This window comes from Zeus faber, assembly GCF_960531495.2.
Source record: "Zeus faber genome assembly, chromosome: 6".
Lineage (NCBI taxonomy): Eukaryota > Metazoa > Chordata > Actinopteri > Zeiformes > Zeidae > Zeus > Zeus faber.
Window position 1 is genome coordinate 36,230,252 of NC_137201.1, and position 24,021 is coordinate 36,254,272.

Consider the following 24,021-nt stretch of genomic DNA (forward strand, 5'->3'; position numbering starts at 1 on the left):
GTGCCCGCAACCTCCAAGCAGCACAAGTTCCACAGAGTGGAAAGCCCGAACAGCGTCGGGTGAAGTGGCCTGCCGCCACACTGGCTTCAGCAGGACGAAGACGTGGATAAGATCCTGGAGTCCACATCAAAGGGAGATGCTGACCATAGACTCCACACTATGTGCACCATCATAATGTGCATCGGGGCAGAACAGTTTTGCGTCATGAAAAGGTGTGGCACAAGTACTCCAGGGAGGCAAAACCGGCAAGAGATTAAGATTAGCCAGCTGAGACAAGAACTGAAATCCCTGAAGCGTCAGTTTAAGGTGGCAAAGGAGGAGGAATAAACAGCCTTGTTTGAACTCAGAGAGATCGTAAGGAAGTGGCTAATCACACTCTGGCGGGCTGAGTGGCACCGAAGGAAAGGGCCCGGAAGCGCAGGGCATTCATTTCCAACTCCTTTGGCTTCACCAAGAAACTACTGGGGCAGAAGAAAAGCGGCAACCTCATGTGCTCTGTAGAGGAGGTCGACCACCACCTCAACATAACATTCAGGGACACAGCAAGAGAGCAAGACCTCGGCCCATGTGAGGCGCTCGTAAAACCTCCAGTGCCAGTGACCCAATTCAACAGTTTCTGCGGAGGTAGTTGGGGATCCCTCGGTCCCTAAGCAGCCTCACCCTGTATAGGAATTCCACCAAGCTGCAGCTTCCCTTTAGCGGTTTGACAGAGGAATTCAAGGTCACACACGCCAGGGAGGTGATGATCTACAGAGATTCCTCTGATGTTAAAGTTGCTGCAGGAATCTGTGTTAAGACTGGTAGGAAGTGGCAGGTACAGGAAGCAGTCGACAGAGCGGAGGCACGGCTGCGGCACAGCACTTTGGTCAGCAATGTGGCAGTGGGGTGGGCAGGACTGGGTAGTTTTCCCAAGCCACGCTACAACAAAGCCAGAGGGAGGGAGAAGCGTCAAATGGTTCAGGACGAGATATGAGCAGAGGTGGAGGAAGACCACCGAACCAAGATGGTGGGCATGTACCAACAAGGCGCCTGGACTAGGTGGGAACATGCAGAACAGCGTAAGATCACCTGGTCAGAGCTCTGGAGAGCCGAACCAATGCGCATAAAGTTCCTCATCCAATCAGTGTATAATGTTCTCCCAAGCCCAGCCAATCTGCATCGAGGGATGGTAGCTCAGGAGGTAGAGCTGGTGATCTAGTAATCTAAAGGTTGCTGGTTCGATCCCAGGCTCCTCCTGCTAGCATGCTGTAGTGGCCTTGAGCAAGACACTTAACCCCTAATTGCTCCTGATGGCTGCGTCCGTCGGTGTTTGAATAACTGTAAGTCGCTTTGGATAAAAGCGTCTGCTAAATGCGTCTGCTAAATGCAATGTAATGTAATGTAATCGTTGGGGCTTGGCTGACACGCCAGCATGCCAACTGTGCCAAAAAAGCGGCACCCTGGAGCATATCTTGAGCTGCTGTTCAAAGGCATTGGGGATGGGCGGTGGCCAGGTCCTTAGAGCATTGGCCGACAAAATAAGCGCAGAGGTTCAGAACAGCAAGAATAAGCACACCCCCAAGCAGTCCATCATCTTTGTCAGAGCTGGGGAGAAGGTCCAACATCAGCCACGCTCGTCATGTGGGCTTTTTGCCACTGCAGGGGACTGGCACCTCCAAGTCGATCTGGGAAAGCAGCTCAAGTTCCCAGAACACATCTCAACCACTTCGCTCTGCCCAGACATGGTGTTAACATCAAAGTCTACAAAGCAAGTGGTCATAGTGGAACTTACGGTCCTCTGGGAAGACCGAATTGAAGAAGCCAACGAGCGCGAAAGGTCGTAGTACGCAGAGTTGATGTCTGAGTGCAGAAGCAATGGCTGGAAAGCCCGTGGCGAACCAGTCGAAGTTGGATCCGGGGATTCGCTGGCCAGTCATTGCACCGAACCCTCAAACTTCTTGGAGTTAAAGGACAGCTGTGCAAAAGGGCCACCAAAAACATCTTGGAGGCTTCTGAAAAAGCCTCACGATGGCTGTGGATCCGGAAGGGAGATCCGTGGAGTAGCAGGTCACTGTTCCCGCTATGCAGTGGTTAGTACCTACCAAAAGCGCTCCAAGGAAGGACAACAGGTGAACCGGCGACAGGATCATGGAGCCCAAGGCTCATTGATGCACGTGGGGAGCAAATGGTAAAAAAGTGAATGGTGCTATGATAGAACGGTGTCAGAACACAGTGCATGGCAGCTTGCTGCGTATGGGAGCGGTCAGCGTGCCCATGCTGACCCCTGTCCACCCCTAAAAGCACCTACAATGGACACGTGAGCATCACAACAGGACCATGGAGCGATGGAAGAAGGTGGCCCGGTCTGATAAATCACCTTTTCTTCTACATCATGTGGATGGGCGGGTTTAGGGTCCGATCCGATGGAGCATCTGTGGGATGTAGTGGAACAACAAGCCGATCCATGGGGGCCCGACTTCCAACTTTCAGGACTTAAAAGTATCTGCCAGATACCACAGGACACCTTCAGAGTCTGGTGGAGTCCATGCCTCCACGGGTCACAGCTGTTTTGGTGGCAGGAGGGGGAGCTACACAATATGAGTGGTTATTAGTGGTTTTAATGTTGTGGCTTATTGGTGTATATACACACACTCGGTAGTCGTTAGGTTTGTTGCGTGACATTCATTTCACCAGCAAATGTTGATGTTCATTCACTCAAATGAAGCCCCAAGTATTGAACCCATTTTCATCACAGTGTGTTGGGTAAACCGTAATGCTTCAGCAAGCATAATTTCACCACCTCTACTTGACAGTTTACGTTATCGAACTATCGCACCACCGCAACTATAATCACTGGCCTGGCGTGCTTCTAAGTTCAGTGGCCTGACTGCGGTTATATAAGCTCTCTCGAAAAACAATGGTGATAACTGTGACCTTTTAAAAACGAATAGATCGGCTTCCTGTCTACAACAACATTAAGATAATTTAATTTGCAGCTTGTATGGAAAGGGCTAGCAGTGCTACGAGCTAAGTCCACATTGTTCTGATTAGGGATGTTAACAGCACAGTTTTTTTGCTAGTCGACGTGTCGGAGGCATTTACCGATTAGTAGTTTTTTGTGTGTTTGTTTTCTGATGTAGACCTATCAGCTTTTTCAACTTAATCACCCTGGCACTGTGTCTGTGCCTTGTCCTTTCAGCACCACAATTACGTGGAGCGGAGAAGGATGTTCAGAACTCTTTCTTTACTATTTTTTGGGCGAGGCCTATAGCCTACACCAACATTTATTCAACAATTTTGTAACCTTCAAACATTCTCCTCGGAATTCTTAGAAGGAATTCTGAGAAAGTTTTGCTGCTCCTGCAGTTCACACTGCTACGTGCAAACAGAGCTCGCTCTCCCATTTGGAAGATTATTTTAATGTATTTGAAATGTTTGAATAGGCTATGAAGAGTAAAGTATTTAGAATGTTCAAGGAATAATAGACAACTGTTTTGCTGTTACTTCTCATTATGAAGTTAATGTTGATTTCACAGTGTAATGTCTATATACTAATGACACCATCAGCATTTAGATTAGTTCCCTATCAGCCCCCATATCACTATGCATTGGGACTGCTACTGGGGAAGGACTCCTGGTAAAATGAAGGATTTATGGCAGTGCGTTACAGGAAGTGTGTCAACCAATGCGCAACCATTAGAGGAAATGGTGGAGCAATCTACTACAGGTAGATCATAAACCCACAAACATAAAAATGACTCATTAAAATGGGTTGAGAAATGTAAACGTTATGTGTTTTATCCATAAAAAACAAAGCTCCCCAGTTCACGTTGAAATATCACAGCAACGAGCCAAAACAGTGTCTATGTATATGTGACCCACCACAGCAAGACCCGACTTGTGCGCATTTCTAAAAACGCCACGAGCCGCCAAATAAGTTGGAAAAATCTTTCTAGAAGAAAAAATAGATTTTTACAGATTCGTGTTCCTTTGTGTTTTTTTTTTTTATCTCTTAATGTATTTTCAAAATCGAGTTTGATTTATAAATAGTAGAGAAATGTTAAACCGTCAAGTTAAATATTCCCGTTAGATTACATGGTGAAACGAGTTCACTTACGCTGAACAATGCAGATCGATCGTTTCCTTTAAAGGGACTATCCAGGGGAAGATCATTCCTCCATATTCCATGTGATGTGAGGTCACAATGTGAAACCGTTGTAATAGAGTTCAACCTTTGAATCAAGTGTTTTAGACACACACACACACACTTGGATTCATTGCTGTGTAGGGGGCGTATACCATCAGAGAAGTAAAGCTGACGTCCCTTCCGTAAACAAGACGAGGATCCGGTTTCACTTGTCTGTGAAAACTTTAATCTCTGTGTTGTTATGGATTACTAGAAGCAGGTGGAGGAAGATCCATATCATATCGCAGACCTTAATCTGACCAGTCCGATAGATCCAAGTCAGTGTAAGCAGCGCGTACTGGACTTCTCTGACTTGGAGTACATTTCAAACAGCGGATTTCAACCTGAATGTGACGATGAAACAGAATATTTTCAAGAATCACCGGAGGAGACAAACGACACACCAATGTTATTAAAACAGAAGAAGTTGATGACGTGATGAAGATTATGAACAAGTAGCAATGGACAAGATTCTCAAGTTTTCCTACAAATGCAGCTAGGGGCAAACAGGCTCTCAGGGTGTAGCTGGGGTAGGGTTGGGGTTAGCCCACATAATAACTCCAAGAATTTTGAAGATTTTTGGCATACGCACTTTTATATATTAAATGACACACCAAGGTTAATATACAAAGACAAATATTATTGACAGACTGTACATTTTGTTGTGTTGTCAGCCCCTTAAACACCTAAATAATTCCCATTTTATAAAACATGTATATTCTTACTGTTAACGAAAAGCATTTTTATAAACAAAGATGTTATGCGTCGATGACGCTGTTCAACATTACCTCAAAACACAAGAACATTCAGCAGAGTCTCAAGTCCCCATTCAGCAGGGTGTCAAGTGGCAATGTGGCAAGTAGCGATTTGGCTTTGTTGGTCCTCCATCTAATTTGCATTCTGGAAGCTGGCTGATTGAACCAAGTTTGGCGAAAACTTTTGAGGGTGATTATCTCAGAAACACAGTTTGCCATAGCTTTAAAAATATTTGCTTCATTTGCACAAGTGACCATGTGACCAAGTGTCCTTGTTTTGAAGCCCTGATTCTCCACTTTCAAATGACATGGAAAAAAAAAAGTCAGACGGCACCAAAAGTACCAAAAATCTGCGGTGGGCCACATATGTCTATGATTGCGTAACCAAACTAAATAAAATTAAACTACATTGTTTTGTGACAATTTCAATTTACTTCTTAAGTGAACGTGCCCGTTTAAGAAAAAAACAAAAAACATTTTAGATTCTTTTTACTGTCGACACAGAGAACCCGTTGACAGTCGGTCGATTAGTCAACACATTTTGACATCCCTAGTTCTGATAGTTCCACTTACACAGGCCGGCAGATCACCAGGTCTCCCTTGTTGGTTCCGTAGGCCAGGCCCAGTCCGGGGTCCGGGAGCCACCGAGCCGAGTTGATACTGACATGTCGGCGCTGGTCCGGTGCCATCGGGTAAACCACGTTGAACACCATCTGAAGCGGGCAGGAGAAAGAGGTTGAAGAGCAACTTGTAGATTGGCATACCCGGTGAATAATGCTGGGGTAAATTATGTAGCAATTCGATTAAAGAATTATTTTCCACTTTTATTCTATTTTTACTTCGAATTAGAGTTGGACTGATTTTTGTCATGCAATTAGCCACACCCACCTAAAAATTGACATTGCCTGCAAACTTGAATGTGACGTAACTTGGCAAGAGACGCTCAGAGTGTGTTTTCATGTTAGAGAGCGAGTGAGAGAGTGTCTCTCGCAGAGATCTAGCCGGAGAATCACACCTTGTTTAGATTTTATTTGTTTTCATTTGTTTCCTACTTGAACAAAACAAAACCTGTCATGCCCATTTTTTGCGTAAATACTCGCTACTAATGAAAATACTCTCACAAAAATAAATACTCTTTCTAATAATAAATCCTAAACACAGTACTTTAGAATCCTAGAATAACTGTCAAACTAAAGCCCTTTCACACATGCAGCTTATCCCTGAAATGTCCCGAAACATTCAGAAAAATGCAATCAGAATCGTGGCGCTCGGCTACAAAGATGAGAAACTGAAAGACGTTCAGTCTCTATGAAGACAGGTCTTTATATTGTTACATTTTACTCTTCTCACAAATGTCACTCACACCCAAGACATGTCTTTTACAATTAGGGGTGCGGTGCGGGGACATCGGGTACAAGCGCTTCACTTGCCCGCCGGCTGCACCAGAGGGGGCGAGCGGACAGGGAGAGGAAGAACAGATAGAGAACGTTCCTTCTCCGGAGGCAGAGTGTGTAGGACAGGTTGAAAATAATCACACTGATTTAATAACATTGGGTTGGGGTTATTGCGTCCAGGGACGGGGGCTCTGTCCCGGCTCCGTCAGTGGAGGGAACCAAGTCCGTAAGGGAGGGGTGGGGAGATTGGAAGCGAAACGCTGGTCTGAGCCGGGAAAAAAAACAACAACGATTCAGATTGTACGTCCATGGCGACAGATTGTTCAAACAATGGCATCTACACTGGAACGGACTTTCCCTTGCCCCATCTATTCCAGCATTGCCAAGGCATGTGTGAAAAGGCGCAACACAGAAATGTTCCTGATGTAGCTGCATGTGTGAATAGTGAAACTCAAGAGCGGTGCCAGAAAGGTTATCCCAGTAATTTACTGGGAACTACACCACGTTCCAAATTATTATGAAAATGATATTTTCCTCAGATTTTCCTAAATATTCGATGCAAATGACAGTCAGTATAATTTTCAACCATTGGGGTATAATTCATTCATCATCAGTCATTGAACAAACCTCCCAATGAAAACAGTATTTTTTTCAAAAATAAAAAACTCAAAATGCACTGTTCCAAATTATTATGTTCAACTGAGTTTCAAAACATTTTATAGGTTGTAAAGAACTGAAAATGGTAATTTGTTGAATTTGCAGCATTAGGAGGTCATATTTACTGAAATCAAAAGCTATTTCAATCAAAAACATCTTAACAGGCCAAGTTACATGTTAACATAGGACCCCTTCTTTGATATCACCTTCACAATTCTTGCATCCATTGAACTTGTGAGATTTTGGAGAGTTTTTGCTTGAATTTCTTTGCAGGATGTCAGAACAGCCTCTCAGAGCTGCTGTTTTGATGCGAAGTGCCTCCCACCCTCATAGATCTTTTGCTTGAGGATGCTCCAAATGTTCTCAATCGGGTTGAGGTCAGGGGAGGATGGGGGCCACACCATGAGTTTCTCTCCTTTTTTGCCCATAGCAGTCAATGACACAGAGGTATTCTTTGCAGCATGAGATGGTGCATTGTGTCATGCATGAAGATGATTTTGCTACGGAAGGCACGGTTATTCTTTTTGTACCATGGAAGAAAGTGGTCAGTCAGAAACTCTATATACTTTTTTGTTTTTTTGTTTGATTTTATCATAATGTCCGCCAAAAAAGCATCGGCAGTTACCTCTTACGACCGCGATGCACTCATGGATATAAAAACTTCCCTAAACGAACAACTTTGGGACTTTTTATCCGTGGAAGCAGAGTGGCCAGCGGAAATCCTACGCGGGAAGACGCTCAACAACAACAACAACAACAATGGAGCCGCAGTTCCACGAGCGGGCCCACAGAGGAAGCGCCGTGGTAAGCGAGGCGGTGAACTTCAAGGGAGGATTAAATTCCAACGAGACACAAGGAACTGTTGCGTCCTCTGTCTGACAGAAACATGGTTTAACCCACTGGTGCCGGATGAAGCCATCCGTCCAGCCGAGTCCTTCTCCATCTTCCGCGGCGACAGATCGGGGGAGTCGAGGAAATCCAAAGGTGTAGGCGTCTGCATAATGGTTAACAACCGCTGGTGTAACCTCAACAACACCAAGTTTCTCTCCCGCTCCTGCTCGCCGAACCTGGAACAGCTGACCATCTTATGCCGTCCATTTTATCTCCCCCGGGAATTCAGCACGGTCATCATTACAGCCGTTTATATCCCACCGCAAGCGGACACGACACAGCACTGTCGGACCTGTATGATGTGTTGTGCGGATTTCAAAACAAACATCCCGACGCGGCTGTGGTGGTGACTGGGGACTTTAACACGGCCAACCTTAAAAAAATTCTGCCTAATTTCCACCAACACATCACTTGTGCCACCAGGGGAGATAGAACTTTGGACCACTGCTACACAACTTACAAGAACGGATACAAGATCGTCTCGCTCCCTACTTTCGGGAAATCTGACCATGCCACGATCTCACTGGTTCCCGTTTACAGGCCTCTGATCGCGCGAGAGCTGGTGGTGACGAGGGAAGTGAAGCGGGGGACGGACCAATCAGAGGCTGCGCTTCAGGACGCACTCACTGACCACCTTGCAGTATTTATTGTTACACCAATGTTGTTATTACACTAATCTCTGTCGCAATGTAGCTGAATGTTATTCTCCCTTGTAAGTCGCTTTGGATAAAAGCGTCTGCTAAATGACTAAATGTAAATGTAAATGTAGACTGGGACATGTTCCAATCAAGTTCAAGTGACGTCAGCAAATTTACGGAGGTAGCAGTGAGTTTTGTGGCTACGTTAGCAGATAGCATCGTTCCCACGGTGAAAGTTAGGATATTTCCAAACCAGAAACCGCGGGGTGATAAATCCATCCGCTGCACTCTGAATACTCGCACGGCCGCTTACAACGACGGTCTTGTATCCGGAAATATGGACAATTACAAAGCGGCGTCGTGCAATCTGCGGAGGGCGGTGAAGGACGCTAAATGGGCGTACAGAGAGACTGTGGAGCTACAGAAAGAAAGAAGAAGAAAGAAAGAAAGAAACAGTCTTTATTAGTCACGCAACACACCACACTACAACACATGCTTGCACACACACACACGCACATGCTTTTTGATGGTGGCTGGTGAAATGGATTCTCTGCTTTTGACCCATCCTGGCTTGTCCTTCCTCCGGGGGCACAGCCAGGAGCAGTGGGCAGCATACGTGGACGCGCCCGGGGACCAGGTGATAAAGGTTTGGGAACTGCACTGCTCAGGACAGGTAGGCCCTGCAGAGGGTGGTGCGTTCAGCTGAACGTACCACTGTTACTACACCCCCCCCCCGCAGGATTTATATACCAGGAGGTGTAGTAGCAGAGCCCGCAAGATCATGAAGGATCCTCATCACCCCAACAACGGACTGTTCCAGCTGCTGCGGTCAGGCAAGCGCCTCCGCAGTCACACAGCGAGAACAGAGAGACTGAGATGGAGTTTTTTCCCGCAAGCCATAAGAACTGTCAATGCTGACCTCACCAGGGGTCCTCACTGAGCCACACACATAGGCTCCACTACCTTACTGTACTGTATGTAGCATACTGTACCGTATACTGTGTCACTGTTCAGGGTTGTTCGGTGATGCCGTATTGCTGCGCCGTACTGTTGTATAATGTGCTGTATTATCCCACAAACACTACCTCACTTCATTCATATTCCACTTAATGCACATATCTGCATATACATAAGCACATTCCCTTTATCTATTCCATTTTATTTGATTTTATTCGATATATTTTTATTTTATTCTATAAGTATTCGACTTACTGTATTACATTTTAGGAATCAGTTAGTTGGTCTATTAGAAAGAAATTTTTCCCTAGGACATATTGTGTGTTATCACCGGGTGCGTTTCATTACATTTCACTGCATATATGTATGAAAGTATGTATATGATGAATAAACCTCTTGAATCTTCTTTACCGAGGTCATTTTCACACCTTCAGGGACCCTAAAGGGGCCTATCAGCTCTCTCCCTATGATTCCAGCCCAAAACAGGACTCCACCACCTCCTTGCTGATGTTGCAGCCTTGTTGGGACATGGTGGCCATCCACCAACCATCCACTACTCCATCCATCTAGACCATCCAGGGTTGCACGGCACTCATCAGTAAACAAGACTGTTTGAAAATGAGCCTTCATGTATTTCTGGGCCCACTGCAACCGTTTCTGCTTATGAGCATTGGTTAGGGGTGGCCGAATAGTAGGTTTATGCACAACTGCAAGCCTCTGGAGGATCCTACACCTTGAGGTTTGCGGGACTCCAGAGGCACCAGCAGCTTCAAATATCTCTTTGCTGCTTTGTAATGGCATTTTAGCAGCTGCTCTCTTAATCCCATGAATTTGTCTGGCAGAAACCTTCCTCGTTATGCCTTTATCTGCACAAACCTGTCTGTGCTCTGAATCAGCAACAAATCTCTTCACAGTACGATGACCACGCTTACGTTTTTGTGAAATATCTAATGTTTTCATACCTTGTCCAAGGCATTGCACTATTTAACGCTTTTCGGCAGCAGAGAGATCTTTTTTCTTTCCCATATTGCTTGAAACCTGTGGCCTGCTTAATATTGTGGAACGTCCTTCTTAAGTAGTTTTCCTTTAATTGGGCTCACCTGGCAAACTAATTATCACAGGTGTCTGAGATTGATTTCAGTGATCCAAAGAGCCTTGAGACACAATACCAACAAAAAATTGAATGTTTATGACACTTGAAACCAATTTGCATAATAATTTGGAACACGGTGTATGTGTAAAAGGGGCTTAAGTGACTGACCTGCAACTGACTAGCACCATGCTACTGTGCTGTGGCAGAGAGAAGACCCCCCGTGACTTCACCACCCAGATGTAAAAAATAAAATTAAAAAAATAAAATGAAATTTAAAAAAAGCCTTTACCTACGAGTTTAAAACATCAAAAATGTTTCAGTATTTTTGCCCTTGTTGCCTGTAAAAAAAGGTTAGAATGTTTTTTTCGAAACCATCTTCCCCATAAGCCCAAGATTGTAAATTCTGTTATTTAACTACCTGGGTAGTACATAACTAGATAGAGATACTTTGATCCCTGGAAGGAACTAGCTGGGTATTAAAAAAACTAACCATAAAATGTTGAATAAACTTGCCTTACCCTGTTGTGAATGAATTGTTGTTTTAATTAAATTCTATCGAAGCCGCGAAAATAAGATTAATCAACAAATATTTTGAGTGTGATACATGTGATGAATATATATTTACATAGATGTAGAAGTAGATGAAGTACTAAGCAGTGTTGATCCATATGAAGTAGTACTCACTCTAACAGAGGTTTCTCCACCATGAGGTTGCTGCAGACGGAAAACTTGTGCCACCATATGATCGGTAGAAGGATGCAGCAGGATTCTGCGCGAAGCCAAGCCCACCATGACGTAGCAACCCATCGGAGACAAGCTAACAGAGATAGCATTGGGACCTGGTGACAGGAAACAAGGGCATGAAGCATGTGATGAGGCGATCTTCAACGCAAGCTACAGTTAGAAACTACCAAGTAAGTAATTGGTAAATTTAGCGGGTTGTTTTCTATATCCGGGGGGGGTGGGTGTTCTGAAAGGGTTCTTTCAGTTTCACTATGTTACCTGTCCCTAACGTCCTTCATCCCTATCCTCCCAATGTTCTGGGTTGGATTCCTGTTTTGAGCATCTGCTCCAAGTTGTGAGGAGCCACGGTTATTAAAATTAAACAGGACACATTTCACTCGCCTATATAGTCACAAACACACCACAACACACATAGATTTTGTTCAGCAACGGTCGACAATTCCCATCATGGGTCGTCCTTCACTCGGGGACCAACTTCTAAATCCACTGGTCAATCCACCATCACTGGTCAAACGATGTTTCTTGTGCATGGTTTTATTGCGGGTTCTTACAATGTTATATGGAGGAAACCCCATGTGAGACCGTATATCAGACGATACCGTCCGGAGCGCAGTGACAACAGCGCCCCAGGAGGGAATCGAACCCAGGATCTTCTTGCTGTGAGGCAGCACTGCAATGCACTGCGCCCCCGTCACACACATGATTTGTATGTTAAGTGTAGATGGGTTAGGGGTTACGGTTTTGGTGTCTTTACCAAATCTCTTGGTGTAGAGCATCTCCCCCAGGTTGTGTGGCGCCAGGGAGTAAACAGCGAGTATCCCTTCATCTGGGAAGCCTCTCTGGCTGCTGGGGATGAAGACGGCAAGCAGCTGCCCGTCAGCTGAAATGTCACAACTGGCGTCGTTGTAGATTTTACAGTTTGGCACTAGGACATTGATGGAGGCTGGAGGAGCAAGGACAGGAGGAAGGTCAGGAGTAGGCTTGGGCAGATTGACAATTAAATCGCCAATTGACATTCAATGACAGGCGATTTTTTTTTAATCTGCCAGGAAAAATCTGAGCATTGAAACGCTGTAATTGCAGTTTACTGCATTCTGAAATGTATCCCCCCCTCACCGCTCAGAGCTGTTTTTGATTTATTATTGATTATTTGTAATGTCACTGTGTAAAAGTGTTCTTGTATTGCATGTAAAAAAAATACTGTGAAATGTATTGTCTGAATCAACTATGACCACAGAAAAGGAATGTGACAAGTACGTCTGTTTACACCTGCACATGCGTCTTGAGTAACCACTTGTGATCGGACCACAATTGCCCACTCCATGTGCAAATCGAATATATTGAGATAATAATACAGAAATATATAATTTCAGAGAGAGATTTAGATTTATTTCCTTTCCATGGTTTTTTAATTATATGGAAAAGGAAAAATGTAACCTAACTCAGAGAATTGGAGTGTCATTTTATTTTTTTCTACTCTAGACAGCGGTACGCCCCACGCCGGTTCCTGACTATAGCGCCAGCTATCCTGTTAGAAGGTCGTTCTTATCTTAGAGGTGAAAGTCGTTCTTATCTTAGAGGTGAAAGTAGTTTGTAGTTCTTATCTTAGAGGTGAAAGTCGTTCTTATCTAAGAGGTGAAAGTAGGTTGTAGTTCTTATCTTAGAGGTGAAAGTCGTTCTTATCCTAGAGGTGAAAGTAGTTCTGATATTTGTGGTGAAAGAAGTTCTTATCTTAGAGGTGAAAGTAGTTCTTATCGGAGAGGAGAAAGTCGTTCTTATATTGGAGGTGAAAGTCGTTCTTATCTTAGAGGTGAAAGAAGTTCTTATCTTAAGGGTGAAAGCAGTTCTTATCGTAGGGGTGAAAGTCATTCTTATCTTAGAGGTGAAAGTAGTTCTTATCGTAGAGGTGAAAGTCGTTCTCATCTTAGAGTGAAAGTAGTTCTTATACTAGAGGTGGAAGTCGTTCTTATCTTGCAGGTGAAAGTAGTTCTTATCTAAGAGGTGAAATTCCATCTTATCTTAGAGGTGAAAGTAGTTCTTATCTTAGAGGTGAAAGTAGTTTGTAGTTCTTATCTTAGAGGTGAAAGTTGTTCTTATCTTAGAGGTGAAAGTAGTTTGTAGTTCTCATCTTAGAGGTGAAAGTTTTTCTTATATTAGAGGTGAAAGTCGCTCTTATCTGAGAGGTGAAAGTCGTTCTTATCTAAGAGGTGAAAGTAGGTTGTAATTCTTATCTTAGAGGTGAAAGTAGTTCTTATCTTAGAGGTGAAAAGAGTTCTTATCTTAGAGGTGAAAGTAGTTCTTATGGCAGAGGTGAAAGTCGTACTTATATTGGAGGTGAAAGTAGTTGTTATCTTAGAGGTGAAAGAAGTTCTTATCTTAGAGGTGAAAGTAGTTCTTATCCTAGAGGTGAAAGTTGTTCTTATCTTAGAGGTGAAAGTAGTTCTTATATTAAAGGTGAAAGTCACTCTTATCTTACAGGTGAAAGTAGTTCTTATCGTAGAGGTGAAAGTGGTTCTTATATTGGAGGGGAAAGTAGTCCTTATATTAGAGGTGAAAGTCGTTCTCATCTTCCAGGTGAAAGTAGTTGTTATCTGAGAGGTGAAAGTAGTTCTCATCATGGAGGTGAAAGTAGTTCTTATATTAAAGGAGAAAGTCGTTCTTATCGTAGAGGTGAAAGTCATCCTCATCTTCGAGGTGAAAGCAGTTCTTATCTTAGAGGTGAAAGTCGTTCTTATCCTACAGGTGAAAGTAGTTCTTATCAAAGAGGTGAAATTCCTTCTTATCTTAGAGGTGAAAGTCGTTCTTATATTGGAGGTGAAAGTCGTTCTTATCTTACAGGTGAAAGTAGTTCTTATCTTAGAGGTGAAAGTCGTTCTTACCCTAGAGGTGAGAGTAGTTCTTATCTTAGAGGTGAAAGTAGTTTGTAGTTCTTATCTTAGAGGTGAAAGTCGTTCTTATCTTACAGGTGAAAGTAGGTTGTAGTTCTTATCTTAGAGGTGAAAGTTGTTCTCATCTTGCAGATGAAAGTCGTTCTAATATTAGAGGTGAAAGTCATTCTTATCTTAGAGGTGAAAGAAGTTCTTATCTTAGAGGTGAAAGTCGTTCTTATCCTAAAGGTGAAAGTAGTTCTTAACTTACAGGTGAAAGTAGTTCTTATCTAAGAGGTGAAAGTCGTTCTTATATTGGAGGTGAAAGTCGTTCTTATCTTAGAGGTGAAAGTCGTTCTTATCTTAGAGGTGAAAGAAGTTCTTATCTTAGAGGTGAAAGAAGTTCTTATCTTAGAGGTGAAAGTTGTTCTTATATTAGAGGTGAAAGTCGTTCTCATCTTCGATGTGAAAGTAGTTCTTAGTTCTTAGTATCTAAGATGTGAAATTCCTTCTTATCTTAGAGGTGAAAGTAGTTCATATATTAAAGGTGAAAGTAGTTCTTATCTTAGAGGTGAAAGTAGTTCTGATATTAGAAGTGAAAGAAGTTCTTATCTTAGAGGTGAAAGTCGTTCTTATCTTAGAGGTGAAAGAAGTTCTTATCTTATAGGTGAAAGTAGTCCTTATCTTAGAGGTCAAAGTAGTTCTTATAATCGAGGTGAAAGTCGTTCTTATATTGGAGGTGAAAGTAGTTGTTATCTTAGAGGTGAAAGAAGTTCTATCTTAGAGGTGAAAGTAGTTGTTATCTTAGAGGTGAAAGTCCTTCTTATCTTAGAGGTGAAAGAAGTTCTATCTTAGAGGTGAAAGTAGTTGTTATCTTAGAGGTGAAAGTCCTTCTTATCTTAGAGGTGAAAGAAGTTCTTGTCTTCGAGGTGAAAGTAGTTCTTATCGTAGAGGTGAAAGTCGTTCTTATCTTAGAGGTGAAAGTAGTTCTTATATTAAAGGTGAAAGTCGTTATTATCTTACAGGTGAAAGTAGTTCTTATCGTAGAGGTGAAAGTCGTTCTCATCTTCCAGGTGAAAGTCATTCTTATATTAGAGGTGAAAATAGTTCTTATATTAGAGGTGAAAGTCGTTCTTATCTTAGAGGTGAAAGTCGTTCTTATCTTAGAGGTGAAAGTCGTTCTTATCTTAGAGGTGAAAGAAGTTCTTATCTTAGAGGTGAAAGTTGTTCTTATATTAGAGGTGAAAGTCGTTCTCATCTTCGATGTGAAAGTAGTTCTTAGTTCTTAGTATCTAAGATGTGAAATTCCTTCTTATCTTAGAGGTGAAAGTCGTTCTTATCTTAGAGGTGAAAGTCGTTCTTATCTTAGAGGTGAAAGAAGTTCTTATCTTAGAGGTGAAAGTTGTTCTTATATTAGAGGTGAAAGTCTTTCTCATCTTTGATGTGAAAGTAGTTCTTAGTTCTTAGTATCTAAGATGTGAAATTCCTTCTCATCTTAGAGGTGAAAGTAGTTCTTAGATTAAAGGTGAAAGTCGTTCTTATCTTAGAGGTGAAAATAGTTATTTTCTAAGAGGTGAAAGTCGCTATCAACTTCGAGGTGAACGTAGTTCTTATCTTGGAGGTGAAAGTAGTTCTTATCTTAGAGGTGAAACATTACATTACATTGCATTTAGCAGACGCTTTTATCCAAAGCGACTTACAATTATTCAAACACCGACGGATGCAGCCATCAGGAGCAATTAGGGGTTAAGTGTCTTGCTCAAGGACACTACAGCAGGAGGAGGACCCGCAACCTTTAGATTACTAGAGGACCAGCTCTACCTCCTGAGCTACCATCCCCATGAAAGTAGTTCTTATCGAAGAGGGGAAAGGTGTTCTCATCCTAGAGGTGAAAGTAGTTCTTATCTTAGAGGTGAAAGTTGTTCTTATATTAGAGGTGAAAGTCGTTCTCATCTTAGAGGTGAAAGTCGTTCTTATATTAGAGGTGAAAGTACTTCTTATCTTAGAGGTGAAAGTCGTTCTTATCTTAGAGGTGAAAGTACTTCTTATCTTAGAGGTGAAAGTCGTTATTATCTTACAGGTGAAAGTAGTTCTTATCGTAGAGGTGAAAGTCGTTCTCATCTTAGAGGTGAAAGTCGTTCTTATATTAGAGGTGAAAGTCGTTCTTATCTTAGAGGTGAAAGAAGTTCTTATCTTAGAGGTGAAAGAAGTTCTTATCTTAGAGGTGAAAGTCGTTCTTATCTTAGAGGTGAAAGAAGTTCTTATCTTAGAGGTGAAAGTAGTTCTTATATTAGAGGTGAAAGTCGTTCTCATCTTCGATGTGAAAGTAGTTCTTATCTTAGAGGTGAAGGTCGTTCTTATCAAAGTCGTACCGTTGCTGATCTCAGGGAGGTGAAACTTGGTGAAGTCCCACCACTGCAGACGGTAGGTGGTGTTGGCAATGTTGCTCGCTACCGCAGACTGGCCATCTCCGATGGAAGCTCCTGGAAAAATAAAGATGAGCCTGAACTGCTTTATATTCCGAGTTTGTGTGTGTCTGTGTGTGTGTGTGTGTGTATCTTTGTGTGTGTGTGTGTATCTTTGTGTGTGTGTGTGTGTGTGTGTGTGTGTGTGTGTGTGTGTGTGTGTGTGTGTGTGTGTGTGTGTGTGTACCAGCCAGCACTCTGTTCACTGAAGAGTGTGTTGCCAGACCCGGCTGTCCTCTCTCATGGAAAATTCCGGCGTATGGCAGATATTCAGGCAGCAGGAAACGCCTTCAATGTGAGAAGACAAAGATAAACCTTTTTACAAGTATATTTACTTTTTATAAGGTATTTATACAGTATAAATACTGTATAAATACCTCATAGTACAGATAACTTATAAACACAACATAAATACAGTAGCAACACTTTGTCAACACAGTATCGATATTGTGGTATCTGGTTTGATCCCAGGCTCCTCCTGCTAGCATGCTGTAGTGTCCTTGAGCAAGACACTTAACCCCTAATTGCTCCTGATGGCTGCGTCTGTCGGTGTTTGAACAATTGTAAGTCGCTTTGGATAAAAGCGTCTGCTAAATGTAATGTAATGTATATAGTATTTTTTTTATTTTATTTTAATTTTTTTTATTTCCTCCTTATCTTTGCCTTGTTATTTTATCTTTTTATGCCCACTACGTAGTTGTTGCCTGTCATGCCCTAAGAATTTCATTGTACCAAATGACCTTGTGTTGTACTGTACACTTGACTAAAAAAAAACACTTTGAACTTTGTATGAATACCTTCTATATATAGTGTAAATACTACAATTCATTGCCAACCTTAAAATGTATTCAAAGGTTCAGTCATGGGCCATATTGGGCCCGCCAGTTGAATAGGCCCATCTTATAGTTTATTCTACTAGAGTATGTTTCCTTATGATTTTTAATAAATAAAGAAATCTCAGCTTTTAAAAGCAGATGCTTAATCATTTTAAATTCCAGTTCTCTGTGTTCAAATGCCTGCAGTTGTTTTGTCTGTCTCATTTAACAACTTTTCATCGGATTCAGTCTCACTCTCTGAAACAATACACAAGGGATTAATTGACCGGCGATTCCAAAGTTTTAGGTCATCGCACTTTTGCATATACTTTTTTTGTTTCCCGGAGTGGACAGATTATCCTCTCTCATTGCATTTACATTTACATTTAGTCATTTAGCAGACGCTTTTATCCAAAGCGACTTACAAGGGAGAATGACATTCAAGCTACATTGCGACAGAGATTAGTGTAACAACAACATTTGTGTAACAATAAATACTGCAAGGTGGTGCTAAGTAGTTGTAGGTTAGGACAGGAGGTACTCATTGGTTGTGTAAAGGACGGTATTGATGGACAGTCATTCGCATAATTTTTCTTTTCCTCTGTTGTCGTTAAGGGCCCGGATGGTTCATTTGTGGGGAACCCCCGGTGTGTATAATCCTTCTGTCAAATTTGTATATTTGTTTGTTAATTGATAATCTAAAGTGATAACTATATGATTTGAATCTAATGGTGTATTGTGCCAGTGTAGTCGGTGTATCAAGTGTAGCATTCTAGGTGGAGGCACCGCGTGAATTAAATGTTGTTTATATTTCATTAGTACACACATACATATTTAGCTTTCACCAAGACATGTGTTAAACCTGCCATATGCCTATTAAAGGCCCAACCTAGCCAAAGCCAGTGAGAGTCAACGCTGCCTTACAACTGCAGAGGGTTACGCATGCACGCACCTTTGTTTTGTTATGGATTATGAGAAGAGGCTTGCAGAAGCTCTCATTTAAATTGTGGAAAGAGCCGCTGGCGGCGGGGTGCTCCCAGAAAACACCAATTCCCAGAATGCAAATGGCTGGGAGGACCCACCATTTGCATTGTGGGAAAGAAGAGAAGAAGAAGAAACAGTCTTTAATTGTCACACGACACTCCACAACACATGCTTGCACACACACACACATGCACATGCTTGATGGTGGCCGGTGAAATGGCTCCTCTGCTTTTGACCCATCCTGGCTTGTCCTTCCTCCGGGGGCACAGCAGGAGCAGTGGGCAGCGTACGTGGACGCGCCCGGGGACCAGGTGATAAGTGTCCATCGCTGGTCAGACGATGATGGGTGCATGTTTTTGGTGGGGGTCCTTACTGACGTGAGGTGGAGGAAACCCCATGTGAGCACGGGGAGAACATGCAAACTCCACACAGAAAGGCTCCTGTTTTTGGAAGATAACCCGCCGGAGCACGGTGCCAACAGCGCCCCAGGCGGGAATCGAACCCAGGACCTTCTTGCTGTGAGGCAGCAGTGCAATGCACTGCGCCACCGTTGTCTGGCGATAAGTTTGAAAAGTGAAAGATCTGAAAACTGCCAATTTCTTAACATTATCATTGTTATAAAATAATAAATGCAAAAAATTTGAATGTTTAGAAGTTACAGAATAATGGAGGAGTCATGCTACTATACTGAGAATAAACTTGAAAATAAATAACTTCACCTTAAATTTAAAGGATTAACTAGAATTTTGCATTTTTCAATATTTTTATGAATTTATGATTTAAATAAATATTAACCAAAAATAAATAACATACTTAGGGAGAGTTCCATATATTTCCATGTGTTATTTTTTCATACTCTACATTTTAACCCACTGAAAATGACAGGTACCTGCCTCTGAAGTGTGAAAAACTTCAGGATCTTTGAGGGGCATTTTCCCTGCTAGGAGTTTAGGTGCACCAACATTTAAATAAGCATATCTTTTTCAAATAAAAGACTGAAAAATGACCTTGGCCTACTTGAGACCCAAAACACCTGTCGCTGTCATATTATTATTATTAATTTAATTTATTTATCTTGTTTTAAAAAATATATATCTATTTGTTTTTCAGTTTAATTATATTTAAAGTTCAAAGAAAATCTACTGTTAAAAAATACATTTTTTTTTAAAGTTCCATAAACACATGTTGTTTTCAAAGTCAATGAATAATTATGTTTAAATATTGATGTCATTATTGACCAAAACAATCTTAATTATGATTTTTGCCATAATCAAGCAGCCCTACTGCCAGGAAACCTTGGGTCCTGGCATTCATGTGGATGTTACTTTGACATGTACTAGCGACCTAAACATTGCACACCAAGTTCACCCTCCATAGCGAAGCTGTTCCCTGATGGCAGTGGCAGCAGGATAATGTGCCCTGCCACACTGCAAAAAATGTTCAGGAATAGTTTGAGGAACGTGACAAAGAGTTCTACTTGCGATGGAGTGGTGATTCTGCCCTCTGGTGGTTAAAGTACATAAATGAAAAAATTGTACAGTTTTTATATCGATCCATTATTTGGCTCCATGGTGCAAATGGTCACGTTTTTGAATTACAAAATGTCGCCCCGTGATCCTCCTCTGTAAGCCTCATATCGGACCACAGCGCTACTCCAGTCCTTTGCTAATTTAATTCCTTTACACAGAGTGGCAATTAACAAAATACTTTCATCTTTGAAGATCTGTCGAGGCGTTACGGCTCAGATCAGGTTCTAAATTTGCTTTTGAAACTTCTGATGTACAGAGGAAAGCTGCATGTCTTTGCTTGAGACATTGTCAATTTGCATGATAATCACACTGTTGAGTTTGTGGTGCGATGTGCCTCTTCTTAATGCTTCCAGCCAAATGCATCATCGTAAAAACATGCACTGCATTTGGTTACATATTAAGAGAGTGAGACAGAATGACTTGGTGGACTCACCGTGGAACAAAGCGGCCTAGCGACGGCGCTGACATTCTGGCATTTCTTGGCGTCCTGTGCCGCGCTCGGTCGCCGTTATCACTGAAAAACAAATGGAGTGAAAGCTCATTTGAAATATGTCTGAAATGATAAGAGCAATGTGCGTACCTAATTTTGTGAAAATCGGTGCACTTATATTCCGGCTAAGTCCTCCCACTCATTAGGGGGCGCTTTGGAGCACACTCGAGCCCAGTAATTATTCAGGCAATTTCCACAGGTTCTGATGTGTGCACCAAGTTTTGTGAGTGTTCATGTATGGGAAGGGCGTCAAAAATGCTAAAAGTAATTAGGGGGTGCTATAGAGCCGACGTGTCACACCAAAGCCCAAATGCCATATTGAATCAATGTGGTTACTAGTTTGAATATAGTTGCAAAGTTTTGTGAAAAATGCCACATGAAATCCAAAATGGCTGACTTCCTGTTGGGCGAGAAAATAATTTAAAAATATATATTTTTTTAACTTTAAGATTAGATCTCTCTGAATTTTGTTATCATCAATGCAACTTTGTCAAAAAAATACCCTGCTTTAGGGGGCACTATGGAGCCCACTGGCCACGGCCGAGCCCAATCTCTGTGGAACTTTGGCATTCCCAACAGTTCTGATGTGTGTCAAATGTTCATGAGGTCCTCGCTTTTCGACCTGGTCCTAGTAACGGAACTCCTAAAGTGAGGAGTACCTGTATACACATTCATGTCATAATACTATATACATTTATGTAGTAATACTATATACAGTATACACATTCATGTAGAAATACTATATATACTATAAACATTCATGTAGTAATACTATATACACATATTCATGTTGAAATACTATATACAGTATACACATTCATGTAGTAATACTAAATACAGTAAACACATTCATGTAGGAATAATTTTGACACATTCATGTAATAATACGACATACAGTATACACATTCACATAGTATTAATATATACAGTATACATATTCATGTAGTAATACTATATACAGTATACACATTCACATAGTATTAATATATACAGTATACATATTCATGTAGGAATACTATATACAGTATACACATTTATGTAGTAATACTATATACACATTCACATTCACATGCTGCCTCACAGCAAGAAGGTCCTGGGTTCGATTCCCGCCTGGGGCGCTGTTGGCACCGTGCTCCGGCGGGTTATCTTCCAAAACAGGAGCCTTTCTGTGTGGATTTTGCATGTTCTCCCCGTGTTCACATGGGGTTTCCTCCACCTCACGTCAGTAAGGACCCCCACCAAAAACATGCACCCATCATGGTCTGACCAGCGATGGACACTTATCACCTGGTCCCCGGGCGCGTCCACGTATGCTGCCCACTGCTCCTGGCTGTGCCCCCGGAGGAAGGACAAGCCAGGATGGGTCAAAAGCAGAGGAGCCATTTCACCGGCCACCATCAAGCATGTGCATGTGTGTGTGTGTGCAAGCATGTGTTGTGGAGTGTCGTGTGACGATTAAAGACTGTTTCTTCTTTCTTCTTCTTCTTTCATGTAGTAATACTATATACAGTAATGATTGATGATTAATAATGCTGAATATTTAGTCAGAATATGTGACCCTAACCCTAACCCATCCATCCCTATACCTTGAATTACACTGTTCTTTAATGAGTTAAAAAGAAGGAGCTTACTCCAGTTCCTCAAAGTCCACGTCACTGGTTTCCATGGCACCGGTGGGCGGAGTTGCAGGGTTCTCGGAGGACGCCAGGTTCCGGAGCCGGTTCTGCTGGTAGCGTAGGGAGCGCTGGCGGATGCTGTCCCTCCTGGAGAGGTACTGGATCATCCGCTGGGCATAGTACGCTGCTGGGGACAGCCTGCAGAACACAAATAGCGGGAGATCAGGTTCCATCATGGTACTCAGGTGGTATCAGATATTTAGAAAATTACAATTATAGAAAGAATTAAGTCTCAACTCGTACCAATACAATACTAAAACATTTTGGTCAGATATCACGCTTTCCTCCATGTTGGACTGACCTTTATTTCCTAACAACAGAATGTTAAAATTCAAGTTCACTTCAACTTTTTTGCATCGTGAGCACTTGAACCTTTATTTTACAACCTGATAGAACTTGAGTGTTAATGGTTAATCATATTCTAAATAAGACAAATGAGAAAAAGCTCCTTGTTGTCTGACGTGGACAGTCAACTGTCTGCTCCAGGTCACATTTCTAGAAGACCAAGAAGATGATGTTCATCAAACGTGAGAGAGTTACATCGTGTTTAGGACTTTTCCCAAATGAAATCGTTTTTCCATTCAATCCGTTGGTGGATATAGAAATTAAGAAACAAAAGACCCTGAGTAAAAAGTCAAGAGTAAAATCGGCAAAAGCTGGGTTGCTATTGGCCGACTCCATGATGCTTGGATTTCCTTCATTACTGGAAGTGAATGTGTCATGTGTTCTTATTCTCTTTAGACATGAAGCCTCATTTTGTCAGGAACCACATTTTGCTCCTGATTAATTTTTTCTGTTGTGTGATGACGTCTGAAATGCAACCCTGAATAAATACAAATAAAAGGATGTAGCAAAGACACAAGGATTTAGTGTGGGTGGAGTAGTACCTGGCTGGATCGGGGTAGATGGGATGGTCCCTGGACCCCGTCACATCATAACGAGACAAAGATAACAAAGAAGATTCCAACAGTCTCCTATTTGAGAGAAAGTCACACACACACACACACACACACACACACACACACACACACACACACACACACACACACACACACACACACACACACACACACACACACACACACACACACACACACACACACACACACACAGAGATTAAAAGAGGAAGTCATGAGGGAACATCACACATGTTTGGGGCATGAAGTTAGCCCACGCCCACTGATTAAAGATTCAAAGATTAAGATTTTACACCAAACTAAACATATTCATGAAGGATTGGTACTGGCATCAGATTGTATTCATCCCCTAAAAACAACTATATCAAACTTGCATTTTTGAAGAAAATGATACATGCTTGAAGTTTAAAGACCAGGGCTCTGCAGCCTGGATGAGGACACAAGAGGAGCTGATCAAGGGTTGTTTAAATGGTGGAAATTCCATTCGAACCTACTTCTAGAAGGTACGACAGTTTGAGCTCCAACTCCATGAAAGGTTTTCTGGTAGGAGGAGGAAGCACTGCTGAGAGACAAGAAAGCCCAAACACACCTGAACAAGCCCAAGTCCTGTGAGAACGTTCCGTCGACAGATGAGACCAAAAACAAGCTTTTTGATTATTCACAGAAAGGAAAATCAAGCCTTAAAAAATGCCGCTGGCATCATGAAATGAGACATTCCTCCTGCACTTTAGAGCCCCAAGTGAGAAAGCTTTGTCTCCATCCAAGGTCATGGGTTCTACCGCAGCAGCAGCACCATGACCTGGAATTTAAAACAAAAAGGCAGAGTCCACCAATGAGTCATGGACAGAATAACTCCTGGAATCATACAAAGTTTCACTCGCAGTAAAAATAATCCAGAATATCATCAGAATAGGACACAAAATTACTGATGAAGGAGAGTGAAAAACGTCACAGTTTTACTATAGTCTGAGCTGCAAAATTATA

At 42.2% G+C, this 24,021-nt stretch overlaps 1 protein-coding gene across 1 annotated transcript in view; it reads right to left on the reverse strand.

Moving 5' to 3' along the window:
* Positions 1–24,021, reverse strand: part of ambra1b (autophagy/beclin-1 regulator 1b) — a 54,994-nt gene that overhangs the window by 9,502 nt on the left and 21,471 nt on the right. The window contains exons 8-15 of the mRNA XM_080001836.1: positions 23,008–23,094; positions 22,076–22,258; positions 20,388–20,468; positions 16,814–16,914; positions 16,534–16,644; positions 12,049–12,237; positions 11,235–11,389; positions 5,494–5,633 (exon numbers count right to left, since the gene is read on the reverse strand). Coding sequence (XP_079857962.1) covers positions 5,494–5,633; positions 11,235–11,389; positions 12,049–12,237; positions 16,534–16,644; positions 16,814–16,914; positions 20,388–20,468; positions 22,076–22,258; positions 23,008–23,094 — 1,047 coding nt within the window. The remainder of the gene's footprint in view (positions 1–5,493; positions 5,634–11,234; positions 11,390–12,048; positions 12,238–16,533; positions 16,645–16,813; positions 16,915–20,387; positions 20,469–22,075; positions 22,259–23,007; positions 23,095–24,021) is intronic.